This window comes from Clarias gariepinus, chromosome 7 (assembly GCF_024256425.1).
Source record: "Clarias gariepinus isolate MV-2021 ecotype Netherlands chromosome 7, CGAR_prim_01v2, whole genome shotgun sequence".
Lineage (NCBI taxonomy): Eukaryota > Metazoa > Chordata > Actinopteri > Siluriformes > Clariidae > Clarias > Clarias gariepinus.
Window position 1 is genome coordinate 20,580,591 of NC_071106.1, and position 27,964 is coordinate 20,608,554.

General features: G+C 36.8%; 1 protein-coding gene across 2 annotated transcripts in view; it reads left to right on the forward strand.

The window, feature by feature from the left end:
* The window catches only part of necab2 (N-terminal EF-hand calcium binding protein 2), a 97,351-nt gene that overhangs the window by 10,434 nt on the left and 58,953 nt on the right, over window positions 1-27,964 (forward strand). For both annotated transcript variants that reach the window (XM_053499896.1, XM_053499897.1), the window contains exons 2-3: window positions 3,866-3,890; window positions 26,762-26,870. In XM_053499896.1, coding sequence (XP_053355871.1) covers window positions 3,866-3,890; window positions 26,762-26,870 — 134 coding nt within the window. The remainder of the gene's footprint in view (window positions 1-3,865; window positions 3,891-26,761; window positions 26,871-27,964) is intronic.

Genomic DNA, 27,964 nt, shown 5'->3' on the forward strand with positions numbered 1-27,964 from the left:
CAGAATATTTATTTTCTGACAGAGAGAAATTTTAGATCTTTACCAAGGAACCTATTTAATGACACTTCCTTTTGCTTTACGCACACACACATGTGGTCACAATGGTATAATAAACAGTACACATGAGAGCGGATGTTGATTTTATGAGTGATGCACGCACTCTGAGATTGAGCATGGGAGACGATTATCCATAATCCCATAGCGTGCAAGCGAGAAGAACCATTGGCTCTGTTGTGATCACATAATGCTCAGTAGGCAAAGCGCATGCATAGTACGACTTGTATATCAAGACCATGCTTGTTTATAAAGTTAAAATTTATTTAAAAATTTGGCTTGTCCTACAAAACACTCGCAGACCAAGTAACTCGCAATCCAAGGTTCCACTGTATTTACAAATAAAAGCACATCAGTGACACTTATTAAAATAGCATTATGCCTTATGTTAAAACAGTCTAAGTCTAAATGAAGGGCTCACCGCAACTGAAAGGACTGAATTTAGGAGCAACATGAAACTAATTTCTAGATCTTATGAGGAATGTGTAATATACCCTTTATGTTTAAGAACTAAATATCTGTTAATTAAACGTTGATACATTTTTCAGTTGCTCACTATGGGTTCTAAATTGGGATTTGCCATGTCCCTGACATGCTCTGACATCATTAGTATAGCAACAAAGCACTAAAGGCAGAGCTAAGGCAAAATACACTGCCACTATCTAAAGGCATAGGAAAGCTGTCGATTTTGGGCACAGATACTATTGACTACTGATTACTATGGTACGCTGCAAGGGTCTGTGATAGCTGACCAAATGCTGCCAGTGGCATTATGCAAATATTACATATACGGCTTTAACTAAAAAAATTCAACTGCCCTTTAATTTCGTGGATAAAAACATAACATAACATAAAAATGTATCACAGGTATCAACAAAAAATTACAGAAATTTTACTGAGAAAACGCCACTTACCAGTGATACCTTTCCTTGCTGTCAGATGATATGGTGCATACAGTTGAATGCGGAAGTCCTGAATAACTATGGATCGACTTATAGAAACAATCAATCTATCTACGCCTAAACTACAGGACATAAAAAGCTGCAGCTTCTTTTGAGCATATTTAAAAAAAATTGTAGCCAATGCTGGCAAGCAGCAGATCACTAGAGGTCATCCCGACACAAACTGGGACCACAATCTTAACATATGACTACATCTAAAGCAAAAATTGTGAAAATGGGACCTGGGCTTAGAAATGAAAGAGCTTAAAATGTTCTGCAGAGCAGAGTGGATTTAGATCCCTCTATTAGTGTCTTTAATCTTGTTGGATATTAGAGAAATACATTTTATTTTTTCCAGGATAGGCATTAAAAAATATTAAGGGTGTAGATAATCTAAACAGAAATTGCACTACTTGAGCCCGATATGGCATTTATTGCGTGATGTATCTTATTTTGCTAATTTTTTATCAAGTATGTCAATATATCTGAAGGGCACTATATTCCTTTTCACTTTTGGGTTACTGTCCCCCTTTTGCTGTCACAAAGATATTGCTCTACCAAAGTGAAGCTAAACTGGGTCACCTACATTATCTGACAAAAAAAAAGTGTTAGACTAGTGAAATTCTTGATAATTCCAGGCTCTATATGCCGGCACCCAATTTTGTTTAACATTTAACATGAACTTGCACCTCTTGCTTATCTGAATGTGTCAGATCAGGTGCCATAGCACATGTCCAGTTGTAGGAGTCAGAACAATCAGACTCTCTGTGCTACTTTTATAGTATTCTATATTCTTTACTCATGCCACAATTGTTGACTTTAGTTTATGATCAAACGCAGTACATAGTTTTTCTAGCATGAATAATTATCCTTTATTATACAGTTCATTTGGAAAGTATTCACAGCGCTTCACTTTTTCACTCTGAAAGAGCTCCAGTGTTTCTCTGTGGAGAGAGGAGAACCTTCCAGAAGAACAACTGTCTCTGCAGCACTCCACCAATCCTGCATGGTAGAGTGGCCAGACAGAAGTAACTCTCAGTCAGGACTCTCAGACCATGAAAAACAATTTTTTTTTTGTTGAAGCACCTTTGGCACCAATTACAGCCTCGTCTTTTGAGTATGATGCTACAAGATGGTTTGTGTTTGGAAGGTTCTCCTCTCTTCACAGAGAAACACTGGAGCTCTTTCAGACTAACCATCGGGTTCTTGGTCACCTCCTTTATTTCGGGAGAAGGGACAAGTTCTTGGTCCCTTCTCCCCTGATCGCTCACTTTGGACACCGCTCTAGGAGGAGTCATGGTAATTCCTAACTTCTTCCATTTATGAATGATGGAGGTCACTGTGCTCACCTGGACCTTCAATGCTGCAGAAATTTTTTCTTCATACAGTCATCTCTGAGAGGTCTACAGACAATTCCTTGGACTTCATGGCTTGGCTTGTGCTCATTCCAAATTATGTCCAATCAAGTGAATTTTCCACAGGCGTAGAAACATTTAAAAGATGATCAGTGGACAAAAGCTGTGAATACTTATGTACATATGATTATTTATTTATTTATTTATTTGCAATGATTTCTAACAAACGTCCTTTACATTGTCATTATGAGGTTTGTAGAAGTTTGAGAAAAATAAAGAATTTGATTCATTTTGAAATAAGGCTGTAGCATCATAAAATGTGGAAGAAGTGAAGCGCTGTGAATACTTTCCGGATGCACTGTATGAAGAAAAGAAACAAATCAACACCAAAGGCACTCAAAACATAAATCTTTCATTTTGTCCCGCTTTTTGGGCTTCACCTGATTCTGATAATATTATAAGAAGTTTTGGTGTAATCTGTTCAGTTAGAGGTCAGGCTGCAGTGCATGTTGTAGACATGAGTGTTTTGGCATCACTGTGCATGTAGTTAGTGAGCAAAAATGTAAAACTGGATGTTAAAAGAAAACTACTACAAAACTACTCAATTCAGTCAAAGCGGAAATGGTATAGATTGTGAATGAAAAAAAAAATCCAAATAGCTAATTGGAAGAAACATCTGTCACTCAAGATGTACACGAAGTGCTTCAGCCTCACAGCATTTAGATGCTACAGTACTTCCTGTTTAGTGAAGAAAAGTGACTTATTTCTCGCAAGCCACACCTTCCTTTTTCAGTTTATTGAATTTTACCGCTGATTAGATGAGACATGTGTCACTCAAAATATACAGGAAGTACTGCAGCCTTATGGACATTTACAGTAAATGCCTTGAGGCTGCAGTTGTGTTTTCTTATTAGGTATTTTGTTTCCAAATGATAAACTATATGTCATTGTGTTTTTTTATTTATTTTGTTCTCGGTTTTGCACTCCTCTGCCATCCTGATAAAAGGATGGGTAGGGTACCTTTTGCATTTGATTTTGTTTTTTTTTTTGACAAAAAACCTAAGACATATAGACATACCCATGCCCATGCTATAATTGTTTACATTTTTTAGATAAGGTTTTGATAGCTTCTTCATAGAGAATTTTTTTTTAGAATGGAAATAAAAATTGCCTGTTTTGTCCATTGTGTGTGTATGCCTTCACAAATTGAGTACCCAGTGTGAAATTACTTAAAGTTAATACTGTTATTTTCCTTACTCATCTGACCTCTCTTTTACATCTGCCTTGGCAATCCAGGAATTCTGTTTTGATCAAGTATTGCAATCTCTTCACAGCTTAACTGCATTGACCCACAGTCTGTGACTGTGTGTGTGTATGTATATATACAGTGTGTATATACACCAATATTATACACCAATTTAAACAGTTTAGAATGTATGTTACTTTTAAAAAGAACAAGAATAAGACATGTAGATTCAACATGTAATAACATGTTTCTTTTTTGTTTATTTACAGATATTCCGGAGAGCTGATAAGGATGGTAAGGGCTTATCTGTTTGTACAACTTTATTTATAAAATCAGTTTAGTTGTATTTTTTATATAGGACTTAATATTTAGATAGATGAGTAACATTTATCCTGTACTTCACAAGTAGATAAGAAAGAAAGGAGGACGCACAATGCTGATGGTTAAATGAAGATGAGATACCTAACATTGGCTGATTCCAATAATTTCCAATATCCATTTTAAGTCCAACTTATGCTGGGAAGGTTGCCAGTATATTTTGCCAATAACCCAACTAAATAAAAGGGAATGTTTGAGAAAAATAATTCACAAGGTCATACATGAGTGGTGGTATATTTGAGGTATTTTGATGCCATTATGCACATGCAGTTTTCAGTGATATTGCATCATGATCAGAGGTTTACTTGAGAGAGGAATGTACCACATCCTGATACTGGTATTTAAAGCTACAGTTTATAGTTTACAGGTTATGGACACCCAGGTTAAAGATATTTAACTCCATTTTTCACAATTGCATGTACAGTATGCCATTTGTTTTTTAAGTCAATCAGTGCATCAACAGATCTGAGGTAATTTTATTACAAGTAGATACAGATTTATTCCAGTGGGTCACAAAAAAGGAAATGCACTACTTTGTATGTCTCATTAAACATTTTAGAAGATTCTGTTTATTTGGAGGTCACTGCTATGGCTGTTTATAAGAGCCTGCTTCCAGAGAATACTCTAATACCATATGACAAGATATGTGTCATTTGTCATAAAGAAATGCCAAGCATCTGTACAAATAATTACAGTATATTGGCTTCTCCGTTTACTTTTGATTAAGGCAGTAAAATGAAATCATAACAAAACTTCTAACACACAGAAAATGTGATATATTAAATAAAAGTTTGAATAAACATGTCATTTGGAAGTCATTTTAAAATGACTTCATAAATGACCATTGCAATTATGTAAAAATTTAATAACCTCAAGGCTTTAACACTGGAACTGTAAACTGTCTTGTAAAATATGTAGTTTGAAAAACTAAGATTGATTTTCTAAATACTTGATTTCTGAAACCTGTTTGCCTCAACTGTATCACTAAATAGTTTCTCCAAAGTCAACACAAAATGCTACTTTTAATGACTACTACGGTAAGAAACATAATGAGAAACACGTTCAGTACTTGGTAGAGCCGCCTTTAGCTTTAGCATGATGACCTGCTGCAAACATGATGTATAGCCTCTAGCTTCTTGCAGGGTTTCTGGGGATCTTAGCCCATTCCGCTTGGACAAAGGCCTCTAGTTCAGTAAGATCCTTGGGTTTGCAATTCAGTTGACTGTGATTGCCATTTTAGAACCCTCCAGGACTTGAGATCTTTGTCCTGTTGGAAGGGCGGATAACACTATAAGGATACTTGATTCAATCCATCTTGCCCTCTACATACACACTGCAGGTTTTCATTGCCAGAGGAAGCAAAACAGCCCCCGAGCATCAGAGAGCTGGAGCACCATGCTTCACTATAGGCAGGGTGCACTTTTCTGCATATGCTTCATTCTTTATCTTCCAAACCTACCACTGATTCTTGAGCTTTTTTTAAAAAAAAAAACAATTTTTTTCATTGGCCCATAGAACAGGATTCCAAAACTTCTGTCTTTTTTATATATATTTTTTAAGCATCTTGGGTCAGTAGCAGGGTACGTCTTGGGGTAACTTTCAGCGTTCAGTATGTGCATTATGGTGCAAAGTGAAACCATGGGCACATGGGTCTTACTGTACCCATGCAACTAAATCTTTCTGCAGTCAGTTAAGGGGTTTTTCAACACTTGCCTCCGCAAAAATCGAGCCACTGTTTCTTTAACTGTGAATCCTGCAAAATAGGCTTCCTATTGTATTTCTAGGAACATTTAGTACCTCTGCTAATTTTTTTCCTTGTTTGTACAAGGCAATGATCTCTTTTGGACAACCCTCTTGCCTTAGCCATTTCTGACATACAGTCAAATGATTCTTTAGGAAGTCCAGTTATTTGATTTCCTCTAAATCAAGTACACCTGAGGCATCGAATCTGTGCTTGAGACAACACATGATTTACACATTTTTTCTGTAATGAGGGAGACCAGAAATACTCATCTATCTGTACAGGGCATTCACTTTTAGAACCTGCACATCAGCCCACAATGGAGCTATACATACATTTATTTTTATTACTCTTGTCATTCTGGAATTTTTGAGATCTGCACACTTTCCAAAGCCCTTATATCCGATTGCATTAGTTCTGCTACAGTTAAGAAAACAGGAGTGACAGATAGAGAGGGACGAGGTCTAATTTAAATGAAATATCTTATATTCTCTGCTCCTAATTTTTATGGTACTTTTGAACAGTCTTTTGATTTTTTCTTTTATTTTTCTAAACGGATGACAAGTAATTTGATTGAAAGATATCTTTATTTTAATTAAACTGGAGCCGTTATTGTGGATGTACTTGTGCTAATTAATTTTCGAAAAGTCTCATTATGCAAATAGACCTTTTTATCCTCATGCATATTCTGTGGCCTTCAGATCGGTCATTGAGACTCACTGTGGAAAGTTATAAAATCTGTAATATGTTCATGGGTAAATACATTGTATGTATTTGCAATATTGTAATTTTTGGAATATCAAAAGCAAAAATTCTCGGCTTGCTTGCCTTACAGAAGTCTGTTTATTCTTTGTCAGAACACGCAATCAGCCACTTAGAATGTTCGTATATTTTGGTGGTTATATGAAAATTATATGGAAATGAAAAAAAAAAACAACATATAATGGCGACACAGTGGGGCAGTGTTTAGCATTGTGGCCTCGTACCTCCAGGGTCAAGGGTTCAATTCCTGCCTCGGGAAGGAAGGTTTATGTGTTTAGAGGTTGCATGTTTTCCCCTATGCTCTGTGGAATTCCTCTGGACACTCCAGCTTCCTCCCACAGTCCAAAGACATGCAGATTAGGTTCATTGCTTTTCCTAAATTTTTAATTTTGTGTGTGTGCTCTGTGATTGATTAGGATTCTTTTCAGGATATACCCCCAAGTCTCCTGGGACAGGCTTCACGCCCAGGATAAGAAATATAGAAGATGAAGATGTCCGTATCACCGTATATGTGTATATGAAAGCTAGCATTAAGGTTCCCTCTTTAAGGGAACAGTTGGCATTTAATTTGTGGTACTAGCACACAGTGATTTAAACCACTCCAGAGAGAGCAACTTGCCGCGCGTTTTAATGAAAGAGAAAGAAAGAGAAGGACACATGGTGGAGGACAGTAGGTGATGAATACCAAACTGGGCCAGAACATTTGCTTTATATCAGAGTAGCTTTAACAAGCTATAGTTACTTATTTTTGTCGTAACATAATTATTTATCCTTTGAATAATTAAATCCTATGAATGGGAAATAGTCAAAAATATACTGCCACTTAACTTTGTTTTGAACCTGATACATTTCTCAAACCCAAATTTGTTAATAACGTCCTGTTTTTTTTACTATAGTGTTCACTTTAGAAGGATTGGAAGGATAGGGAATTTCAGTCTGCAAGCCTGTGTTGCTAATTCTACTTCTCTGGTGCAAAGTGCAAGGAAACTGCATGTGGGTGTTTTGCATGCTATACCACTGGTACTATTAAAAGCTGTTCAGAATGCACAAAATCCTGAATATAAATAAAAAAATGAATAATTTACAGACAACACATTTTTCCTGAAGTCCACATGTACAATTAAGCCCATTAAAACTCCCAAGAAGGACTTTTAGTCCCAGAAGTTTTTCTCTTGAACTGATATGACATTACTGGCCGCGTGGCAGTGACCCTGCATCACACTCACAGTAGTGCCCCCTCGGCACTGTGTCTACTTAAATGGAGCATTGCGTAAGAGAGGGCTACGGATAATTATAGAGAAGTGGGTGGTAAAAGAACTATAATTTTTCCTTCTTTTGTTCTGTCTTCACCCATAGGTGAGGTGTTACCGTGTAGAATGTGTTCCTTTATTTCTGATTAATAATTCAGTAATTTCAGATTAATAATTTGTAATTACTGTACAAACTGTGTTTGTGTTTGTTTTATTTGTGAACCGTACTTAATTATCCTGTTTAAGCTTTTGGAATAGCTGAATCCCTGTTTTTGTGTTTGAGTGCATGTTTATGTTTGTCTCCCTCCCTGTCTCTCTCTTACACACACACACACATACACGCATTCACCCACACACAACACGCATGCAAAGACACCTTCTTTCTCTGTGTTGTGCATTCACAGACATTTGCTAGGAGAAAATGAGTGTTTACATGCTCTTTCTGTCACAAATAAACAGGTTGACAGTCGCTTTGCTCTCTATGTGAAAACACATTTCTCCCCACTTTCATGTCTTATACACAATTAATGGTTGGGCTGCTTAATTATGGCAAAAATTATAATTACAATTATTTTGGTCAATTTTAGTTAAACACACACACACACACACACGATCAGCCTTAACTTTATCCAGCACCAAGTATACTTATCTAAACCAATAGTGATAATTGAGTCTTTTGCTAGGAAAAATGTGATAGCATCTTTTATTCTTGCATCAGTTATTCCTTTATGTGTGAGTGATTTGGGACTTTTAGGCACGGGTAAGAGCTCATCACTGTAAAGCAAATGAATGCATTAATAACACAAAATGAAAACTTTTGAAACAGATTGTTGGAAGCCAATAATCTTAATTGAAATTTAAATTAATTACACAGCTCTAATTAATCGATATAGAGACCTGCTCTAGAGAGGGATGGCTAAACTGTGGACTCTGCAGTATGATGAAAGCGCTGGTGTTTGAATTATTCCAAACGAGTCTCATTCATGACGGTTAAGCTGTAGGCTAGTTGGAAAGTGCAGTACCAGTGAAGAGTGAATCAGGCATTTTTAGATGACTTTGCTGATTAGGGGGCGCACATGAATTCTTGTGATATAGGTGCTGTTCTCATGAGGGAGACATGACTCCACACAGTCTGTCCTTCTCCTGTAATTTCAGTCTTGGAGCCCTCTTGTCCTTCACAGTCTTTCTTGTTAACTCACACACTGGCAATTTTTACAGTAAGCTCTGCAGCTTTTTCACTTCACAATTATTCTCAAGTCTCTGTACTAGGATTGAACATGCATCTAGACAGTCCAGAATTTACATTGGAAAATCACTCAAATCTACTGTGTATGAACATGTTTTATATAATGTGGGCATTTATTGTGTAATTTCATGTTAAGGGGCCCTTTAGAAGTAGGCAAAGTTATACCTTATGTTACCCATATACACACAAACAAGATAGTGAAGCATGAATACCCAGTGTGCTGCTCTCTGCAGTTCAGCTGTGGACAGGGTTATGTATTATTCAGCTTCTTTAGTGCTGTCATTCGAGCCATTCTGCTCTAACTAGAGGCCTCAGCTGCAGTGCCTCTGTGTGAGTGCCATGGACAGCCATTTTAAAGCACAGCTCTCCTGGGAACGGGTCAAAGCTCTGACAGACGCATCCATGTGTCTGTGCTAGCACAAAGGTCCAAATCCTTGGATTTCCTTTTCTCATTTTTGGAAAAACATCTATTTATTTCCGCCGTTCATTTACTTTGTACAATATAAGAGTGGTCAGAAATAGGCAAAATTATCACACACATGCAAAAGAAAAAAACAGAAACATCCTGTTTGTGTTTTGTTTGGTTAAAGCTATAATTACACCTATATCATTCAAATACTTAACAGCTGTTAACTACATATTCAATAGCTCCCTCTTAGACTCATTCACATTTTTTTCATTTTTGTTAAAAAATTGTAAAAACAAATCCTGTCTCAAGCAGACCTGATGAGTGCTATTTTAAGGAAAATATTTCACTTACAGTTTAATTTCTACATGAATTATAGACATCACTCAATAATAAGATGAATTTAATTAAGTTGGCATCAAAAGCTCCAGGAATAAATCTCACAGCTGCATACGACCTGCATTGGTGCCAGGTCACGTTAGTGTTGTTGATGATCTACAGTATTATCCAAATATAAAGCATAACGTTTAAAAGAGGTTTTAACTCCATACATATGTTTTTAAGTGTCCTTTTTCTAACATCACACACCATTCGTGCAGTAATCCAAACTTGTCCCAGAAAACTGTCCCCTGTAGCAAATTAGTTTCTATTGTATCTGCAAGTTAAGTGAAAAAGTAATATGCTTATCTTAAAAAAGCTCTTACCTGGAGGTATAAGATGAAGTTTTTTTTTTTGTTTTTTTTTGCATTTACATGATTATCTTTTCATCCCTTTTAATTATCTTGTGATGGTTAATTTGGTTTAAAATGATTGGCACTCAGGCAGCCCAGTGTAGTGGTTAGCACTGTGACCTCACGCCTCCAGGGTCAAGGGTTCAATTCCTGCCTTAGGTCTGTGTGCGTAGAGTGTGCATGTTCTCCTCGTGCTTAAGGGGGTTCCTCCAGGTACTCCAGTTTCCTTCCCCAGTCCAGAGACATGTTGGTTAGGTTAATTGGAATTCCCAAATTGGCCATAGTGTGTGGGTGAGTCGGTGAGTGAGTGAGTGCCCTGCGATGGATTGACACGCTGTATAGAAGATGAATGAATGATTTAAATGATGACTGGCTAATAAATAAATGATTTTAGGCATTAGTTTTGTAATCATACAATAATTAGATTGCAGATTTCTATATTGTTTGTTTCTGACTATTGATGCCTTAATACATTATAAACAGGTGTGGTTGCTCCTGTTCCTGCAAAATCCAGTTACATTAGTTAATCTCCTATGACTGTGATCTGTGATGCAGGACAGTGAGGTTTTTGAATAGTGGGGAAATAGGAGATTTCCATCTTTCCCCAACCTCCCCTACTTTTTCTCCTATCAGATTCCTTAATAATAGTCTCCACTACTGTTTTGGATTCACTTCATTACGTTTGACATAATTATTGTCACTTACGTTGAAATAGAGACAACAGGCATTTTATAGGGGTTTAGTTACAGTGAATAAGTGTACAAATTGAGTTTGGCAGCAAAAGACAATGTCTTTCTCTGAAGTGTAGCTAAAAAGCTCTGCATGCTTTTAAAATTAAACATTAAACCATAAAATTTATTTACTGAGATGTTGAGACTTGCTAGTCTTAAACCAAATTTAAATGAAACATTTATTTATTTAACATCTGGCATAAGGGTGCTACCAGCTGGATTCTGTACAGGGCTGTCTCAGGGTAGAGCAGCTAAAGTTAGATTTCTAATCATTCTCTGAAATAAGTAGTAGTGTAGAATATTCAGAGAAGATTGTTAGAATAGGCAAGATACAAATTCCAGCTGTTACCTAGAAAGTGCATTAGGAATGGTTGAGCATTAGGAAAGTGTAAAGCAGTGTGCTGAATCAGACTGGTCCCTTTGGATCCCTTTGACATATTGTCTAACAAAAATATTATCTTCATGATAATAGTTTAGATGAATGCAAAGAACACCATTTAGGAGATATTTTAAATTCTCATATTTCCACAGAAATTACACCCCTTTCTTGGTCTTATAAGATTTTTACCAAACTTAAGGACAGTAGCAAAGATCTGACTGGCTGTGTGAGGTGTAGTGTCGCATTGATTACATAACTTTATTCAACACGTTAGAGGGCCATTTAAATCATTTTCAATCAATTTTTCTCGGTGACTGTTTTTGTTTTACACCCACTAGTAATAGTCATAGTAATAGTCTTCACAACACACCATTTACATTTTCAAGAAATTGCATTCCATTTAATTTCTGTAAATTTATTACCTCCCACATAAAAAGCATATGACTAAGGTTTGATTTAATGAAGTTAAACATGTAAATGTGGCAAACTGTGAAAAGGTTTGAAGAAAACTTCTTTGCAGTGATTATGAAGTAGCAAAAGAACAGCAGAAAGTAAAAGATCAAATGTCTACAGGGAAGCTTTTTAAAAAGTATTTGAAATTAGTTTTGGTGCCTGAAGCTTCTCAGTCCCAGGAGCCCAGCTAATTAAAACACACTCCTGGCCTCCAGCTAAGAGATATTGCTTTGTTCTCATTTTCCCATTGTCCTGCTTCCCTGCCCCTGTCATCAAATTCAGTCCACCACCTCAGTCTTAATTCTAAGATTGATGATTTAAATGAGTGCGGTTTGGGGAAAAGCTGAATGTTGAAAGGGAGTATTTGTACATTGGTACATTGTGTGTATTCACTGTTCAATTAACTAACAAGAAGCCTAACACATCTGTCTTACCTCAGTGGAATGATGGAAGCAAAACTGTGTAAAAAGGCAGCAGAGAATTCCAGCCAGAATGGATAGACAAGTTTTTGCCTTTTGGAAGATAAACTCCTGCAGGTAGAGATAAAACCCCCTAGAGGTAGAGATACCACCGCCCTTATCAAGAAGAGCTGATTCAATTTCTTATGCTCTTATAATCTCTCCAAATCTCTTATAGATTTGGAAGACTGGTTCTGTGATTACAACAACTCACATAATTGTTTTAATAACAGTGCTTCGTCCTACAATATAGAATCTACTGTATGAGGACAATATTCAGTATGTGTATAAATTCAAGCTTCTCCTTTTCACACTTTTTATAAGTATGTTATAAAAATGTATTAGCCTTAGAGGAGAGTTTCTTTTCTCCCTCAAGCAGGAGGCAGTAGTGCAGTAATGATTTGTTCATTTAACCTTTCGTCAGGGATCTAACTCACTACACTACCTTAACAACACAATACTTAGTAAGTCCAGATGCATGCTGTCATGTTGGACATATCAGGCATTGTCACAATTCTGATGAAAGTTAATGACATTTGTTTTTTGAGCTTCAGACTGTGTGCAATATGCTGCTTGTCCCATCATCATTCTCCAGGGAGACCACTTATTGTTGGATAAACTGCCAACAGCTCTGCAGGCACCATCAGCTCTGGCATTCCTCACCCAAGAACACTGTGTAGGAGTTGTCTGGCTGCCTGCTTGACTTGATGATATTAATACTTTTATAGCTCCTGGATTGCTTATTGTAGCGCTTGTTTCCTATGCAGAAGTGGTTTGGCAACCATGCGAACGAATATATACAAATATAGAGTTTTGACACTTGACATTCCTTAAATGTTTATTGGTCAATTAATGCCTCAAATCATCTAAAATTGCTACAAATCTATCTATCTATCTATCTATCTATCTATCTATCTATCTATCTATCTTTTTCTGTGTATATATATATATATATATATATATATATATATATATATATATTATATGTGTGTGTGTGAGTCTGTATATGTATATATTTCATGTTTACATACTTACCCATTGTCTACACTGCTTTGCCCGGGGCGTGGGGGCTACCCCAGGAGATTTGGGGCATGGGGTGTGGTACAACCTGGATGGAGTGCCCATCCATCACAGGGCACACACTCACACAGGGAGAACATGCGGACTCCATGCACACAGACCCAAAGGCAGAAATCGCACCCGGACCCTGGAGGTACAAGGCAACAGTGCTAACCACTAGGCCACGTGCCGCCATTTTATGTATAATTAGGAGAAAAACCATTTTAAAGCATGTTAAACAAATGATAAAATGTTATCTTTAGAAATCATACATGATAATCATTACTACCTTTCTACCAATGTGTATATTACATTACGAATACAGTAGATGATAACATTAATAATTGTGAAACAATAGCCACAATTTTATGCTTTACAGTCGTTGGCAGTCAAATACTTTTTGAATCTGTGTTATAAACAGAGTACATAGATTGCCAGGTCAAAAAAAAATATTAGCCTGATGGTTTTTTTTTTTAACCCTTGGCAGTGGAATGGAGGTTCATTCTGTTTCAGTATTTAAAAAAAAAAAAAAGACTGAAAGCATGTTGGCTTTCCTCACATTTTGTGTAGAGGATGAGGCTTGCTCTTGCATAACTTTGGGCCAGAGCAGAATGGCACCTTAGCATCCATATTATGTGCTACTGTTCTGGCTACTTGAGCCCTTGGAAGAGTGTGGAGTATTACGTTAGAGTTGAAAAAGGTAGCATGGTGCAATCCCAACCAACCTCCTATGGAACAGCGCTATCCACAGAAAGCTCAGAACATTTTTTACTCTTAGCTGTTTTTTCACGAGCTCTCTGCATTATGTGACTATGGGTTCAAGCTGAACTGATGGAACATGTACAAGACATGAAACATGACAAAACATCCTGAGGCTCTGCATGCAGTATTTTAGTGAGTCATGTTTGGATTGGCATTGTCTTAGATGTAAATGCCTTTAGACAGAACTACATTATAGTTATATATAATACATATACTCTTACATATGCTTCACACACCAAAACATAATCTACATGTGCAAATGCTTAAGTTTTCTATCCCAAGCTAACAAAAAAAACATAACTTGGCACCGAACCAGTGTCTTATGAAGAAAACTATATGATGATAGGTAAGAATTTTTGAGATAACCTTTTTCTGTGCTCTCTGAGAATAACAAACCAATCAACTCAGTACAACACAAGCTTAAAGTCTAGAGTGACCCCTATGTCATGAGAGAAAAGAGAGCAGGGAGTGAAAGAATACAAACCTGGATAAGTAATCGACAAAACAGGCATTTATCCTACATTGTGGGATTATTTTGCTTTGGCTGGTATGTATTTCGAACAGAACAATGCAGTTCAGTGGTATGCCAGTAGTGTCCAACCCAGAGGCAGAGTCACACTTTTAATTTTTTTTTAAACAAGTCACATAAACACTTTTAGCAGTGAAGCACATCTCTTTAGTAGCTTCTAATTTGTTCTGAATTGCCTCTGAATCCCAGGTCCCTCTCTTAACCCTGATCATGCTCACTTCTGTGTGGCACAGGTGATGTGTGGCCTAGTGCATTAGCTTTACTTTTTACATTTGGGACTCAACCCTGGAAGTCCACATGCTAGCTGATGTTCTAAAGCGAAAAAATTGGAAATAAAAATTAAATATGTAAAAGTCTCAGCACAGTCCACCACAGTTTTTTTTTTTTGCTTACCGATTGGCTACATTTTATTAAAAAAAAAAAGATTTTTGAAAAAAAAAAAAAACATCATAAAACTTTCACCCTTGTTAATTACATTTACAGTAGGCAGAGCAAAAAAAATGGTTACATAAACAAACAGGTTATAATCTGTTTATGATAAATCGTATTTGTAAAACTGTTGTGTAAAAGCAATATCTATATTTATCTATATATATTTATGTGACAAAAAGATTAGTCCTGATTCATCGGCTAAATGTTTTATTTATTTTCTGTAATGTTATTGTAATCTGCCTGGTATGCAACCTTGTGACATCAAATCCTGAAAAATATCAAAAACTGGAAATAATCTAGCAATTTAGTATATACTGTACAAGTCATAGTAAGATTCCTCACTTGATATTTATAAATCTCTAATAATGCAAATGGAAAGTAGACATAGTACTCATTTCAGTTAAGTTTAATATGATATGTACATTACCATGTTATCAGGACATCTTCAGTACGTTATTTCTAAGGTATTTCTAAGGTAGGTGGAGAAGATTTGGTTGACAGAGATTGACAGAATTTATATGAGCTTATATTGTATGTATTTGTACTCCTTTATTTACGTACATGTACAGTACATTCTTACAGTGCATGTGTGAATGTGCAGCTTTCCCTTTTTTCCTCCTTAATGAGAGTGGATTAGTCTGGTATTATCTTGTGGATATTTTGCTGGTGCTCACTGGGGTCTCAGTCCGGGTGACATTTAGATGTTAATTAATTAGATGTCAATGTGCATGTCTGTGTGTTTGTTTGTGTATCTTTGTGTGTACCTTAACAACCTACCAGTGAAAACTGTCTTAATGGAGGAGGGTTTACAGGTAGGAGGGTTTACAGTGCTGACGGAAAGTTTTTAGTCAGTTTCAAGTTTTCATACTTATCTTAAAAAAAGATTTAAAAAAAAAAATCCTCATTATTCTACACACAATACTACAATGACCAAGTGTAAAAACAGGTGTTTGGAGGGGTTTGCTAATTTATAAAAAAAAAAATAATTAATTAATTAATAAAGACTGAAATTTAAATACAGTAATTATACAGGCCTATCATTTACAGTAGTACTTGGTTAAAGCTACTTTTGGCAACAATCCCAGCCTCAATTCTGCCTGTGAGTGATGCTACGAACTTGGCACACCTTTCTTTTAAAAGTTTCTTCCAGATTTCATAGCAGAATCAGCCAAGCTCAACCAGGTTAAATGGGCACAGCCATTTTCAGGTCTCTCCAGTCTATTGGGTTCAGGTCCAGACTCTCTCTATACTGAATAGTCCCCCAGTCCTAGTTACAGAATAACACCCCAGAGCCTAATGCAGTCACCCCCGTGTTTGACTGTAGGGATGGTTTTAATAAGTTGATGTGTGGTGCCTGATTACCTTATTCCAGAAAGTTGAATATTTGTGTCATCAGACCAGAGGCTTCTGCTTCTCATGATCTGAGAGTCATTCAGGTTTTTTTTTTTGTCAAACTCCCAGCAGCTGTCGTGTGCCTTTTAGTGAGGAATGGCTTTTGTTTGGCCTCAGTCTCATAGACGCCTGATTGGGGTGGGGTGCTTCAGTGATGGTTGTCCTTCTGTAAGCTTCTCTCATCTTTACAAGGGAACTCATTTATAGTGCCCCTCGGGTACTTGGTTACCTGTCTGACTCAACAGGTAACCCTGACCTGATTACTCAGTTTGGCCTGGAGCCCAGATCTGGTAAGACTGTTGGTTGTTTAAAAATCTCTTCCATTTGAGAATGATGTACTGTAGCTACTGTGCTCTGGGGCCCTTTTGAGATGTTCTTGTATTATCCCCCAGATCTGTGTCTTGACACAGTTCTGTCTTGCAAGTCTACAGAGGTCTTTCTACCTCATGGCTTTGTTTTTACTCTGACATACACCATCATGCACCATACAGTATATCGGCAGTTGTGTTCTTGTCTTATGAATTTAGTTAGGCACAGGAGGACATCTCAATGATCATTCATACAGTAAGAGTAGGAAGTACAGGAGAACAATTGTGTCATGAGGAATACTTATGTAAATGAGATTTGTTTTATAATTTCTTTATGAAATAACAGAACGTAGCAATGTCACCTTGAATATCCAGGGTCATGGGTAGATTCCCGTCTCTGGTACCTGGTTTTCCTCCAGGTACTCCGGTTTCCCACCCACAGTCCAAAGACATGCAGAAGCGGCATTTCCAAATTGCTCGTAGTGTGTGAATAAGCAAGTAAGTGTTTGTCTTATGTGTACCCTACCTGGTACCACAAATCTCATGGGATAGGCTCCAGATCCCCATGACCCTGTAAACAGGTTAAAGTGGTACAGTATAGTCAATGAGTAAGTCAATGAATTAACAAAACACTCCAAACAGCTGTTTTTGCTTTGTTGTTGTGGTATTTTGGAATATTGTGTGTAGAATCAAAAGAAAAAAGGAATTGAAACAATTTTGACATGAGTGTGAATCAGCAAAGTGTGGAAGTCTTGATAGGGTCTGAAAACTGCCTGCGGTGTAGATTCTGTTGTCTTCTCACAGGCATCTTGCAGTGAGAAACTCCTAGTTTTGATCATTTTATCAGCCAGAAGTCTGCGTCTTGATGCTGCATCATTGGAGCTGTGATGTAGCCACTGCTCATTGTGTAGACAACTTGACAATTATATATGTCAGGCTGTGTCTATCTATATGCAGTTCCAGGCAAAGTGAATGTAATGCTGCGGCAGCAACTTTACGCCCATGATCCTACTGCAGTCTATAACTCGTAATAAGAAAAATGGCTTTGTCTGTGACAAGGAGCCATGCACTAATGGTATAAATAACATAAATCATCTTCATTTTTATGACTGAGCATTTACCCTGTTAATGATTTTTTTTTCTTATTTATCTATTTCACATAATATTTTCAGATAATTAGATAAGATTTTTTTTTTTACAATATTGTACCAATTTTTTGCTTAAACCCTTTAATTAACTGTGAGACATTCTTACATTGTCACGTCCTTCCCTACCTTACTTTAAATGTTCCCCTGGTTACAGCAGCATCCTCACCATTAGGTCCGGATGGTGTTGCCATGGCATTCTCTATACCTCACTATTACTTAACGAAGGTTTGTCCACAAAACACAATTTAATTGAGTATTTCCATTGCTAGCACACCACATGATGGATCTACAAGTATGTATATAGAACCTTTTCACCTTTCACTCTCATCTCATATTTCACTTTCAATCGCACACTTGATAAAGTGAAGTTTAATTGCATTTTTAGCCATACTGGGAGTTATGAAATGACATTATAAGCACAATGTGTGGATGTAAAATGTTGAAGATGTGCCTGTTATAACAAACAGAACCAATTTTAAGGTCTTAAAAGAGACTGATGATTTCCAGTTTAACAAACAGAACTGGATGTTCATTCAAATATATGCTAATTATTCCATCACAAAAACATGCACTAAGAATTATCAGACTATATTATTTAATTATATATTCAAATTCCTGCAGTACATGATTAAGGTAGAATTTTGGTATTCTGTAAGTGTTTGACAGCAAAGGTGCAGTGAAACATACACTAGCAATCTGCTTTTATTTTGAGGAATGAGGGATAACAATGTTTGTTTTGGTCTAAACACACTTCCCTTGTTTTCTTTATTCGCACAACCATAATGAACATCTTTGTGGTGAACTGGAATCCTGACTGCACACCCACTTTTTTTGCCTTACATCTGTGCCTGTCCTCATTAATGCTCTTGGGGCTGAATGGGCAAATCTCCACACTCCTCACCAATTACAGCCTTTCCAGACCAGCAGAGGTTAACAGTAAAGGCCGAAAGCTCATATGGGTGTGATGGTCAGATGTCCACAAAAATTGCCTGTAGTTTACCCAAGCATGTAAGCTTAAGTATGTAGCCACGTGTAACATTTACATCATCATACTGTACCTTTCTCTCTCTCTCTCTCTCGCTCTCTCTCTCTCTCTCTCTCTCTATATATATATATATATATATATATATATATATATATATATATATATTATGGAATAATTCTGTAAAATTTTACCTATTAGGTCCACTGCAGTTACTGCAATATTTTTTTGGGATTAACAGCTATATGATGTGCCGGTAGTTTAAAGGGTTATATTTCAGTTATTACTGAGCCTATTGATGAACATCTTCTGATCACTCAGTGACCTACATTTTACACTTAATGTCTCTTGGGCTGACAGTCTTGAGCATTAAAAAAATTGAGCATTGAGCAAAAATTTGTACATTTATTAGACTCTATGCTGTAAGAGTCTCTTGTAAGAACAGACTCTCTCACACTTTTTCACTCTCCAGCTAGGAGTGCTGAATCGTTTGTATGAACTCTAATTTAATCAGATTGCTTATAATGTGCATTAATCGACTCTAGTGCCACTGGTGCTCAAGATGCTGATGCAGGATTACATCATTCCTATGGTCACATCCTTCATTGATTTCATCCTCTTTTTCAATAATAGTTGCTGGTTATATACTTACTGGTTCATTCTCTTATCTGCACCTTACAGTATGTACAGTTTCTTTCCCTTCTCTATATACAATCATCATGCATGTGTACAGAGAAGCAGTATATTTGTATTACTTGACTATTATTTGACACAATTTTTACCTCATTAATGCACCTTAAACTGTAAACAGTGTGTCTTTTTTCTTCACATTTTTTTTTACTTAAAACTGTAGCTTTTTCTCATTGCAATTCTTGCTTGTTGTTTCTTAATTGTGAAAAGTGTTAAATGGTTGCTGTAATGATACAGTTCCCCTTTGAGATTAATAAAAGGAGTATAAATCAATCAATCAATCTATCTATCTATCTATCTATCTATCTATCTATCTATCTATCTACAGTATCTATTTATCTATCTATCTATCTATTTATCTATCTATCTATCTACAGTATCTATCTATCTATCTATCTATCTATCTATCTATCTATCTATCTATCTACAGTATCTATCTATCTATCTACAGTACAGTATCTATCTATCTATCTATCTATCTATCTATTAGTGATGCTCTGAATGATCGGCCACCGATCATGATCGGCCGATATTGGCTAAAAATAGCTTGAGCTTACAGTACCAGTGGCAACATGAGTTCTCCCGTCTGAAAGTTTTTCAGAGTGTCTGATAAAAACGTAAAGTTAGCCGTTTGCAACGTATGTCGTGATGAAATCCCTCGGCATTTTAACACCACTAACATGATTAGGCATCTTGGAACACGTCATACAACTGAATATGCCGATTCATTATGAATATGCATAATAATAACAGAAAAAAACACTTGCCATAGTTTTGTCCTTTGTGGCAGTTGTATTTTCTACAGTTTTTTTTTTTATATAGGTAATTTAGAGTTAATTTCATTTCTACAAATGGTGCAAACTCTGCTAGATTATAGAAAAAAGATTCCCATTCGGTGATCGGCAGTGATCGACAATGATCGGCAATCGGCAGATCATGATCTTGGTGATCGGTAATTAGTGATCGACCCCAAAAATGCTGATCGGAGCATCTGTACTATCTATCTATCTATCTAGCTAGCTAGCTAGCTAGCTAGCCAGCTAGCTACATGTTACTTGTCTCTATGTCTATAATGACTCATATAATTGGGATGTGGGCTGTATAGTTTGTTTTTAGTAGTGTGTTTTGTAATGACAATTTCTGTAAAAATCTTCAGGAAATGTAGTAGATTTGTCTAATATGATTTTTTTTTATCACTTAATATGATCTACATCAGCAAAGACATTATAAATGAATTGCACAGGAATGGCTGTGTTTAGCAAAAACAAGGTGTTCAGCTACTTCAGTTTCCTCCCACAGAACAAAAGTGTGAGGTGTAGGTTGATTAGCATATCTAAATTGCCCATAGTTTATGTCCCCAATCTTGTCCCCCTTCCACAAGCATCTCTAAACAGGATAATCTGTAAAGATAATGGAAGGATGGAAGGATGGATGGATGGATGGATGGATGGATGGATTTTGTATCACAGTCATCACAGATTTTGTATTCAGACATACTTGAATATAATGATGTAGAAAAATATAGGACTGGGTATTATTGATTAATGTCTTTAAAATACTTTTTTTTTTACAAACCATGAGGTATGATATAGTGAACTAAAGTAGAGAGAAAAAAAACATTCTAAAGAGGGTCAGCTTCTCAGTTCTTGGTTGCCTTAGCAACCATCCACCCTACTCCTTCCTCCTCTTCTCCCGAAAAATATTATGAAATGAAGATGAGAGAGAGGGAGAAAGGAAACACTCTGCTCGTTACTTCTGTTAGGAGGCTTTGCCATGAAAGGCTGCAGCTGAGATTGGAAAGTGTTAATTGCCTTTTGTAGAAAGCAGCACATCTGTGGCCTTGCAGTCTGCTGCCCATATACACGCATACTCAAAACACACACCTTTTAGTCAGGTAACCTACCTGTACCATTTCAGTGTTGATATACAGTACCAGTCAAAAGGTTTAAGTTTTTTTACATTCTACCACAAAACTGATTTCTTTTTTAATAAAACATGTGGAATTAGGTAATTAAGCACAGCCAGTTGTTATTTAAAGACATGAAGGTCAGCTGGTCTAGAACTATTTTTGCAAGAATGGTATTGTCAAGTGCAAAACCCATCAAGCACCATGATGGAACTGGCTCTTATTAAGACCATCACAGAACAGCATCACCAAAACCTACCTCTGCTGCAGGGGAGAAGTTCATTTAGAGTTACCGGCCTCAAAAATCACCAATTTACGGCACCTCGATTACAGATTACATACCGCAGAACATCTTTAGACGAGTCTTTGCTTACGTAATTGGACAAATAAGCTCAATTATATCATTACAAAGACCCTTGCACTATATACACAGTAGTAAGACCCTATTCAATATGTATTATTGGGTACTGAATTATAATTTAATACGTTCTAATCAATAACATTTTCTTCGATCCTTGGTCTGAGTAGACCAGTTATCCAGCGTCTTCAGGTCGATCCTAAGTTGGGTTAATGTCTCCATGGGTGTTCTCCCCATGCCTGGGTTTCCTTTGGGTTTCTTTATTTTTTGTTCAGAGAATCTATGTGATGGAAATGACTGGTGGGTTTTTCTACCCTATTCATCATTCAACCCTACATTGCGCCAAGTATGAATTTCATGTTTGTGTTAGGATTCAAATCTCTATATATAGTCATTATTAGGCTATAAAAAATAAGCATTTAACATTTAATTTAATTCAACATTTCCAAGGCATTTCAATAATATTTATTGACATTTTTCAGTAACTATGCTAAACATGTGGACAATTTGAACTTTTATATTTCCTTGTATTTCAATTACATTTTTCAATTCAGTTTTATTTATATAGCGCTTTTAAAAAATTTTTACACAATCAAAAGAAATTATGGAGGTTTTTATTAAATGTGAATGTGTATGAATCAAAATAATCAGATTGTCCCTGATGAGCAAGCCAAGGGCGATGGTGATGATGAAGAAAAACCTTGAAACCTTGAGAGGAACCAGACTCAACAGGGAACCCATCCTCATTTGGGTGATAACGGATAGCAGAGATTGATCTGCAGTCATACTTTGTGCTAGGCGGCTGGCAATTCAATATAACAACACCATGGAATACAAACAACAATCTTTAATCAGTGTTTAGTGAGTCTTCATTTGCATGCTGCTGAGCTGTAAATGAATGTGAAACGACTCTGGTTGCTCTGTCATACTGGGCTCAGGTATTTAACATCCTAGCTGTTCAGGTTTTTTACATGCCTTCACCTCGGATAGTTGCGAATATGTTTGCTCTAATGACCAGTGTTTTGTCTCATAGTGGTGCTTCACATTACTGCTGCCACGGTTTCGGATCCGTTGAGACGAACTGTTTTTTAACTTCCCATCGGAAGAATAAACATATACTGTATCCATCTGCCCATGCATCTTTGAAGGTTCAGTTCCCAAAGTATAATTACTTTTTCATGGAGCCATGCTCTGTCACGCTTTTGTTAGTGTTTCTTTTGCACACTTTGTCTGTATGTGGTAAAATATTGTGTTGATTGGCTGTTGAGTGACGCATTTAGCCGCACCCACCTTGAGAGAAAAAGCACCAGATTACTGGTAGATTAATTATTCTCATTCATTAGAAAAGCATCAGGGTCCGGATAGAACTGTCACTTGGCCCATATCTGGACCATAGTCCTTCATTCAGTGATGTCTTACAGCGCATCTTAAAAAATCAATATTGTTATATTTTATTTTAAAAAGTAAACCACTCATACTGTACTGTATATTCTACATTCATTACATGTAAAGTAAAATATTGCAAGCCTTTTTCTATTAATTTTGATGACTACTGCTTACAGCTCTGTAAAAAAATCAATATCTCAAAATATTTTAATCTTTTTTAAGATCAATGAAGAAATTATTTACAATAGAGAAATTCTATATAAAAAAGAAGGATTTAATTTATGCGCTCAATACATCAGGTCAGGGCTGCTTTAACACATCAGTGAGGCATGGCATGGAGATGATCAGCATGTGGCACTGCTGAGATGTTACTGAAGACCAGATTGCTTTGACAGCAGACTTCGGTTGATCCGTACCGTTCGGTCGTATCTTTCTCATCTTCTTGATGAGTCATGTTCAGGTGAGTCAGGGGAGTTGCCTGGCCAGTCATGCACAGCATTATCATGGTCAGCAAATCAGTTAGTGGTAGTTTTGGCACTGTGAGCAGGTGCTAATTTTCCTGCTGGAAAAGAAAAATCGGCATCTCTGTAAGGCTCGTCAGCAGACGGAAGCATGAAGTGCTCTAAAATCTCCTTGTACATAGCTGTTTTGAACCCCCAAATTATTACTGACTGTGAAAACTTCACACTAGAATTTAAGTAGCTTGGATTTTGTGCCTCTCCACTTTTCCTCCACACATGTACATTCATTCGAAAAAAGCACTTGATCAATGGTCCACTTCTTTTTTTTCTCATGCTGTCTGATGTGGCTTTATGCTAGGAATACAACCGTTGTAGCTCATTTTCCAAAGATTTCTCCACCTCTTGTCAAGCTCTTCCAAGTTCTCGAATCAGCTTTTTTGACAATCTTCTTAAACCTTTGGTCATCCTTCTTGCTTGTGCACCTTTAACTACCACACTTTCCCCTTCCAATCAACTTTTCATGAATATGCTTTAATATAGCAGTCTGGGCTAACAGCGCTATGCTGACCAGTCAGAAGACAAAAGCTTTTTTTACTCACTACTAATCAATAGCATTATGTATGTAAAATAGACAGGCTATCATTGTCCAAGGTATCGTTGCTGCGTCTCAGATCCAAAGTCTTCAGGTCAATCCTAGGTTGGGTTACTGTCTCTGTGGGTGTTTTCTCCATATCTGGGTTTCCTTTGGAATTTTTTTTTCCGTGAAGAGAACCTAGGGGATAGAATGACTGGTGGGTTTTTCTACTCTACATTGCTCTAAATATCTCTATGTATTAATCAATATATGAGCGTGTGCGTCTGTGAGTTTGGGAGGAGGGGGAGGGGGATGGGGGTTGGTTGATTGGTTGATAGTCTTCTACTGTGATGAATTGTATCTCCTGGATCAATAGGATTGCCATTACAGTAAAAGGTACAATAGATGAGTCAGCACTTTGACTGTCAAACCACCAATCAACCGGTCTAATCTGTTAGAGCAAAGTATAAATAAGAGTACATATATCTATTTAATAAACACTTTTCTCCTCCTTTATAATTTTTTGCATATTAAACTCTGTTAGTATGTGTCACATGTGATAATTAATAGTTAAAGCTGGAGGATATTTGCAGTCCAGGCCAGCTTTTTTCCATTATATGATGGCGTCGACTACTGAAGCATCCACTCAGCAGGAGTTCATGTCTGATTACTGAGGAAAAACTCATCCAGTCTAGTGCACATTTTATTGATCTTTCTCATAGCAAGGTTCCTCTTAAACCTTATTTGGATTGGATTAGTTTTATGTGGGGAGGTTGTGTAATGTAATTATTAATGGTGTCATTTTGGCAGCAGTGTTTATGAACTGTGTGTTTGCCACTACTGGAAAGATTGCTGCAAAGATGTTGCTCCCTGGGTTAGAGCTGTGATGACTGCATTTGTTGGTAAAAAAAAAAAAAAAATGAATAACAGGATAAACCAACATCGAACCAGAGATATGTCGATGAGAAAAAAGCACACTACTTTTAAAATTGATCAGGCTACTTTGAAAATTGACCAGAGCTACTGTATGTCACAAGCAGTGGGCTCAGCCAATACAATGATTTTGAGATGTGCAGAAAAATATCGAAATCACAGGTCAAAAGGGTCAAGGCAAGTAAAACAACACCAAATAATGACAAAAATATAATGCACACAAAACAACATTCCTCATGTGCCTCATGACAGAAGCAACAGAATAAGTTCAGAAGTCTATAGAAATCATCTATACAGTCTAACACAGACATGCATCTAATCTAACTGGGAGGAGCTTCAGGCAGCAAAAGAATAAGACACTGTCAGCACAACAAAGGACTTCATCAGGAAAGTCATTCACCAGCCCTGGTGTATTTCACTTCCTGATGAGGGGAGTGAAGAAAGAAACCCTGCAAAGTAAACAATTCAAAGAAGCAGTATGGCTGGAAAAACATTACTACAGAAGAATGCAACAGTCTAATGATGTCAGTGAACTGAAAGTATAACCCTATACGTTTCAGAAGTCATCATACTGCTACTTTCAGCAATCAACTATTTTTAGGAATTCTAATCTGGCCTTTCTAATCTTGAGGGTTATTAGTGGTTTGCATCTTGAGGAAAACCCTCGTGAAGTTTACATTCATGACGCTGTCTCTTGTTTTGACTAATGGTTCACCTATAATTTTTACCAAATCGTTAATTTGGCCTTCCTATTTTGGCTGTCTTTGGTAGGTCTTTGTTTTGTTTTGTTTTTTTTCTGCCTAATAATGGCTTTCTTCACTTGCATTGTTACCTTTTTGGACTGCATATTGCATATTAACACACAATCTTTACTTAAAATCAACTTCAGATGTTTTATCTCCTTAGTTTATCATGAAATGACCTTGATGCTGTAAATCCTAAATGGTTAATGCATTATTTGTGTCAATCCATTTGAATTTATTCTCAACATTTACATCTCAGCAACCTTGTGCCTTCTTCATCTTAAATCTATTTTTGTGGTGTACAGAAGAAAATCTTGAAAAACTGAATTTCAGAAATGATAGAGTTGAAAAATGATAACTACTCATGGGAGCAACTACATTTTGCAGTGTGTTTGTATACTGAGAGTCAAACAGTGACAAATGCCCCTTAAACTTTAATTAAATGGAGCAAAGAGGGGAACAAAAACTATGTGACAGACAGAAATGTCTTATAGAAGCATTGTTGTTGGTTTTTTTCTAATTTCTGTTGCTGTTGGTGGTGCTGCATATTACTGATATACAGGGTTATATACTTATATACTTATTCTTTTCCACCTGGTTTTTGAATATTGGATATTGGTTTAATTCATTGGAAATATAATAACTAGATATTAAAATCTTTTTGTGCTTTTGTTAAGACTTGAGGGTCTGTGTTAATCTGTAGAGATTGGTGAGATCCATGCATTAGTTATTGAAGCTGATTAATAAATACATACAGTAGACTTGACAGTGGGTGTATTTTTACCCCAGAGCTGTATGTGTATTAATCAGGAAATTGTGGTATCTGTTGTCTCCTGTGGGCTTGCACTTAATTTAACATCTGTCTGAATCCAAATACAAACATCTGGCTCTGGCAGCGTGCAATGCTGTCAATACATGGCATTTAGCTAAACCCTTTTTCTTTTGCTTTCTCTTTGTCCTCTTGCAGATGATGGAAAGCTTTCCCTGGATGAGTTCCAGGCCTTCTTCTCTGACGGGACTCTGAATGAAGAGGAATTGGAGAATCTTTTCCACACCATTGATTCTGATAATACCAGGTGAATATCCAGTTTAATATGACTGAAGTGGCTGGTAAGTGTGTTACTGAAACACCTTCACAAAAAGAACTGAAAATAATTTGAACTCACAGGCGAAAATTGGTGAACATGTAGAGCCTGTAAAGTGAGTAGAGAGAAGGAGCTGTAGGGGCTTAATTTCATCTTTAACTATTTAATCATTTGCATTTGTGAAGCCAAACGTAATAGTTGCCTTGCTGTCTTTATTCTCTGTTTCTCTCTGTCTGTCTGTCTCTTAATAGCTACTATTCCATCATGCCTTCACTGTGTGTTTACAGTAGTGCCATATTTCTTAACATTAGCCATGTGTGTGTGTGTGTGTGTGTGTGTGTGTGTGTGTCAGGTCTCTCTGGTGCCAGGGATGCTCCACTGTGTGCATTGCCTTTAATCACATTTCAGAATGAATTATGTAAAAGTTGAGTGTGTGCTGGTGGCCTGAGCTACTTGTTCTCTAATTCCACAGCACATTACTTAAGATATAATGAACCACTAGAGCCCAAAGGCAAAGAGGGCAGGAAAACGACAGAGAAATCATAGTAAAATGATAAGAGTAGAACAGTGTACAGACGCATAGTACAACGTGGGGCAGGGTTACAAAGAATAATGTTGAGAAGCAAGGAATAATAGGGACAACAGGTGGAGGGGAGGAAAGAGGAGAGCAAACGGTTGAGAATGATGAGTAGAAGATAGTGCAATTATTCTTCCAGAATGTAATTTAATTAGTCATGTTCACTTGTTTGTTTGTATTGCTTGGAATTTCAATTAAATGGAATCAGCTGATTTTAATTAATTATTTATTCATTCATACATTCATCTTTATCCATTCAATCCTTATGGATCCAGATTCTAGAAACACTGGGCAAAAGGTAAGAGTGATGGGACACCAGGATATCACTGGTATTCAAATACACACAAACATACTTGGGTAATTTAAAGCTTTACTTAGAAAAAAACCTGGCCAATTTTCTGTGCCTAAGTGGTTGAGTTTGAACATTTTCAAATTTCCCACACTGTATGACTGGGTGTATGAGTTTGTGGGTCGGGATCCCATCCACGTTGTAGCCCATCTTGTGCCC